This window comes from Atractosteus spatula, chromosome 22, assembly GCF_055471065.1.
Source record: "Atractosteus spatula isolate fAtrSpa1 chromosome 22, fAtrSpa1.hap1, whole genome shotgun sequence".
Lineage (NCBI taxonomy): Eukaryota > Metazoa > Chordata > Actinopteri > Semionotiformes > Lepisosteidae > Atractosteus > Atractosteus spatula.
This window is the reverse complement of record NC_142727.1, coordinates 359,046-364,184: the sequence shown is the minus strand read 5'-3', so window position 1 is coordinate 364,184 and position 5,139 is coordinate 359,046. Positions and strand designations below refer to the sequence as shown.

General features: G+C 55.6%; 1 protein-coding gene across 1 annotated transcript in view; it reads left to right on the top strand.

The window, feature by feature from the left end:
- The first annotated feature begins 4,476 nt into the window (after positions 1 to 4,476).
- LOC148816366 (Fc receptor-like protein 3) overlaps positions 4,477 to 5,139 on the top strand; it is a 12,402-nt gene continuing 11,739 nt past the window's right edge. Inside the window, exon 1 of the mRNA XM_088939664.1 lies at positions 4,477 to 5,139. This exon is cut by the window's right edge and continues 15 nt beyond it. Within this exon, the coding sequence (XP_088795790.1) occupies positions 5,121 to 5,139 (19 nt within the window). The 5' untranslated portion in view covers positions 4,477 to 5,120.

The window sequence follows — 5,139 nt, the reverse complement described above, 5'->3', positions numbered from 1 at the left end:
CTGTGGATGGTCAGTCAGAGCTGTGGATGGTCAGTCAGAGCTGTGGATGGTCAGACAGAGCTGCGCTTGGTCAGACAGAGCTGTGGATGGTCAGCCAGAGCTGTGGATGGTCAGCCAGAGCTGCGCTTGGTCAGTCAGAGCTGTGGATGGTCAGACAGAGCTGCGCTTGGTCAGTCAGGGCTGTGGATGGTCAGTCAGGGCTGTGGATGGTCAGTCAGAGCTGTGGATGGTCAGTCAGACTGTGCTTTTTCAGACAGAGCTGCGCTTGGTCAGTCAGAGCTGCGCTTGGTCAGTCAGAGCTGTGCTTGGTCAGACAGAGCTGTGGATGGTCAGTCAGACTGTGCTTTGTCAGACAGAGCTGTGGATGGTCAGCCAGAGCTGCGCTTGGTCAGTCAGAGCTGTGGATGGTCAGCCAGAGCTGTGCTTGGTCAGTCAGAGCTGTGCTTGGTCAGACAGAGCTGTGGATGGTCAGTCAGAGCTGTGAATGGTCAGTCAGAGCTGTGGATGGTCAGTCAGAGCTGTGGATGGTCAGCCAGAGCTGCACTTGGTCAGTCAGAGCTGTGCTTGGTCAGTCAGAGCTGTGGATGGTCAGTCAGAGCTGTGGATGGTCAGCCAGAGCTGCACTTGGTCAGCCAGAGCTGCACTTGGTCAGTCAGAGCTGTGCTTGGTCAGACAGAGCTGTGGATGGTCAGCCAGAGCTGCGCTTGGTCAGTCAGAGCTGTGGATGGTCAGCCAGAGCTGTGCTTGGTCAGTCAGAGCTGTGCTTGGTCAGACAGAGCTGTGGATGGTCAGTCAGACTGCGCTTGGTCAGACAGAGCTGTGGATGGTCAGTCAGACTGCGCTTGGTCAGACAGAGCTGTGGATGGTCAGACAGAGCTGCGCTTGGTCAGACAGAGCTATGGATGGTCAGTCAGAGCTGTGGATGGTCAGTCAGGGCTGTGGATGATCAGTCAGAGCTGTGCTTGATCAGACAGAGCTGTGGATGGTCAGTCAGACTGTGCTTGGTCAGTCAGAGCTGTGGATGGTCAGTCAGAGCTCTGCTTGGTCAGACAGAGCTGTGGATGGTCAGAGCTCCGCTTGGTCAGACACAGCTGCGCTTGGTCAGTCAGAGCTGTGGATGGTCAGTCAGACTGCGCTTGGTCAGTCAGAGCTGTGGATGGTCAGCCAGAGCTGCGCTTGGTCAGTCAGAGGTGCGCTTGGTCAGTCAGAGGTGTGCTTGGTCAGACAGAGCTGTGGATGGTCAGCCAGAGCTGCGCTTGGTCAGTCAGAGGTGCGCTTGGTCAGTCAGAGCTCCGCTTGGTCAGTCAGAGGTGTGCTTGGTCAGACAGAGCTGTGGATGGTCAGTCAGAGCTGTGGATGGTCAGACAGAGCTGCACTTGGTCAGTCAGGGCTGTGGATGGTCAGCCAGAGCTGCGCTTGGTCAGTCAGAGGTGCGCTTGGTCAGTCAGAGGTGTGCTTGGTCAGACAGAGCTGTGGATGGTCAGCCAGAGCTGCGCTTGGTCAGTCAGAGGTGCGCTTGGTCAGACAGAGCTGTGGATGGTCAGTCAGAGCTGTGGATGGTCAGACAGAGCTGCACTTGGTCAGACAGAGCTGCGCTTAGTCAGTCAGAGCTACGCTTGGTCAGACAGATCTGCGCTTGGTCAGTCAGAGCTGTGGATGGTCAGTCAGACTGTGCTTGGTCAGTCAGAGCTGTGGATGGTCAGTCAGAGCTGCGCTTGGTCAGACAGAGCTGTGGATGGTCAGTCAGATCTGCGCTTGGTCAGTCAGAGCTGTGGATGGTCAGTCAGAGCTGTGGATGGTCAGTCAGACTGTGCTTGGTCAGTCAGAGCTGCGCTTGGTCAGACAGAGCTGTGGATGGTCAGTCAGAGCTGTGGATGGTCAGTCAGAGCTGTGGATGGTCAGCCAGAGCTGCACTTGGTCAGTCAGAGCTGTGCTTGGTCAGTCAGAGCTGTGGATGGTCAGTCAGAGCTGTGGATGGTCAGCCAGAGCTGCACTTGGTCAGCCAGAGCTGTGGATGGTCAGCCAGAGCTGTGCTTGGTCAGACAGAGCTGTGGATGGTCAGCCAGAGCTGTGCTTGGTCAGTCAGAGCTGTGAATGGTCAGTCAGAGCTGTGGATGGTCAGTCAGAGCTGTGGATGGTCAGCCAGAGCTGCACTTGGTCAGTCAGAGCTGTGCTTGGTCAGTCAGAGCTGTGGATGGTCAGTCAGAGCTGTGGATGGTCAGCCAGAGCTGCACTTGGTCAGCCAGAGCTGTGGATGGTCAGCCAGAGCTGTGCTTGGTCAGACAGAGCTGTGGATGGTCAGCCAGAGCTGCGCTTGGTCAGTCAGAGCTGTGGATGGTCAGCCAGAGCTGTGCTTGGTCAGTCAGAGCTGTGCTTGGTCAGACAGAGCTGTGGATGGTCAGTCAGACTGCGCTTGGTCAGACAGAGCTGTGGATGGTCAGTCAGACTGCGCTTGGTCAGACAGAGCTGTGGATGGTCAGACAGAGCTGCGCTTGGTCAGACAGAGCTATGGATGGTCAGTCAGAGCTGTGGATGGTCAGTCAGGGCTGTGGATGATCAGTCAGAGCTGTGCTTGATCAGACAGAGCTGTGGATGGTCAGTCAGACTGTGCTTGGTCAGTCAGAGCTGTGGATGGTCAGTCAGAGCTCTGCTTGGTCAGACAGAGCTGTGGATGGTCAGAGCTCCGCTTGGTCAGACACAGCTGCGCTTGGTCAGTCAGAGCTGTGGATGGTCAGTCAGACTGCGCTTGGTCAGTCAGAGCTGTGGATGGTCAGCCAGAGCTGCGCTTGGTCAGTCAGAGGTGCGCTTGGTCAGTCAGAGGTGTGCTTGGTCAGACAGAGCTGTGGATGGTCAGCCAGAGCTGCGCTTGGTCAGTCAGAGGTCCGCTTGGTCAGTCAGAGCTCCGCTTGGTCAGTCAGAGGTGTGCTTGGTCAGACAGAGCTGTGGATGGTCAGTCAGAGCTGTGGATGGTCAGACAGAGCTGCACTTGGTCAGTCAGGGCTGTGGATGGTCAGCCAGAGCTGCGCTTGGTCAGTCAGAGGTGCGCTTGGTCAGTCAGAGGTGTGCTTGGTCAGACAGAGCTGTGGATGGTCAGCCAGAGCTGCGCTTGGTCAGTCAGAGGTGCGCTTGGTCAGACAGAGCTGTGGATGGTCAGTCAGAGCTGTGGATGGTCAGACAGAGCTGCACTTGGTCAGACAGAGCTGCGCTTAGTCAGTCAGAGCTACGCTTGGTCAGACAGATCTGCGCTTGGTCAGTCAGAGCTGTGGATGGTCAGTCAGACTGTGCTTGGTCAGTCAGAGCTGTGGATGGTCAGTCAGAGCTGCGCTTGGTCAGACAGAGCTGTGGATGGTCAGTCAGATCTGCGCTTGGTCAGTCAGAGCTGTGGATGGTCAGTCAGAGCTGTGGATGGTCAGTCAGACTGTGCTTGGTCAGTCAGAGCTGCGCTTGGTCAGACAGAGCTGTGGATGGTCAGTCAGATCTGCGCTTGGTCAGTCAGAGCTGTGGATGGTCAGTCAGAGCTGTGGATGGTCAGTCAGAGCTGTGGATGGTCAGACAGAGCTGCGCTTGGTCAGACAGAGCTGTGCTTGGTCAGACAGAGCTGTGGATGGTCAGTCAGAGCTGCGCTTGGTCAGTCAGACTGTGGGGATTGTGTCTCAGATACTTCTTCTTGGTTTTCCTCTTTCTCTTCATTCAGATGACATAGTCTTCCTTTTGGGACATGTACTTTCATTTTTGCAAAGTTTATAAAACCAGTTTAAATTATTGAGAAAAAATGTCATTCACTGCAACAATGTCCATAGGGAGTAGAAGAGTCTGTGACTGGGCTGTGTCAGTGTGTCCACAGGGACTAGAAGAGTCATGAGCCCTGTGACTGGGCTGTGTCAGTGTCCACAGGGACTAGAAGAGTCTAGAGCCCTGTGACTGGGCTGTGTCAGTGTCCACAGGGACTAGAAGAGTCTAGAGCCCTGTGACTGGGCTGTGTCAGTGTGTCCACAGGGACTAGAAGAGTCTAGAGCCTGTGACTGGGCTGTGTCAGTGTGTCCACAGGGACTAGAAGAGTCTAGAGCCCTGTGACTGGGCTGTGTCAGTGTGTCCACAGGGACTAGAAGAGTCTAGAGCCCTGTGACTGGGCTGTGTCAGTGTGTCCACAGGGACTAGAAGAGTCTAGAGCCCTGTGACTGGGCTGTGTCAGTGTGTCCACAGGGACTAGAAGAGTCTAGAGCCCTGTGACTGGGCTGTGTCAGTGTGTCCACAGGGACTAGAAGAGTCTAGAGCCCTGTGACTGGGCTGTGTCAGTGTGTCCACAGGGACTAGAAGAGTCTAGAGCCTGTGACTGGGCTGTGTCAGTGTCCACAGGGACTAGAAGAGTCTAGAGCCCTGTGACTGGGCTGTGTCAGTGTGTCCACAGGGACTAGAAGAGTCTAGAGCCCTGTGACTGGGCTGTGTCAGTGTGTCCACAGGGACTAGAAGAGTCTAGAGCCTGTGACTGGGCTGTGTCAGTGTCCACAGGGACTAGAAGAGTCTAGAGCCCTGTGACTGGGCTGTGTCAGTGTGTCCACAGGGACTAGAAGAGTCTAGAGCCCTGTGACTGGGCTGTGTCAGTGTGTCCACAGGGACTAGAAGTGTCTAGAGCCCTGTGACTGGGCTGTGTCAGTGTGTCCACAGGGACTAGAAGAGTCCAGAGCCCTGTGACTGGGCTGTGTCAGTGTGTCCACAGGGACTAGAAGAGTCTAGAGCCCTGTGACTGGGCTGTGTCAGTGTCCACAGGGACTAGAAGAGTCTAGAGCCCTGTGACTGGGCTGTGTCAGTGTGTCCCTCCCTGATAGAGATGCGATGGCAGTGCTCAGAGGGTGGGAGTGGAAAGTGTGGTTTGGAAAGAACACGTCTCTGTGTCACTCAAGCCTGAGCTCTTCCTGTTCGGAGAGTGCGAAAGAGGAAGTACAGCAGCACAGAGCCCCAGACACATGACACTGCGTCCCCTAGAGAGCCCGACAGGGAGAGAGAGTCGCTGCTTGCCAGACCTCACAGGTCTCAAGAGCCAGGAGTGTGAGTATTACAGCATGACCTAGCTATTACTGCACTAGACACACTGTTCACAGGTACTGAGTGCCAGCAGCAACATGACACTGTGTCTTTCTC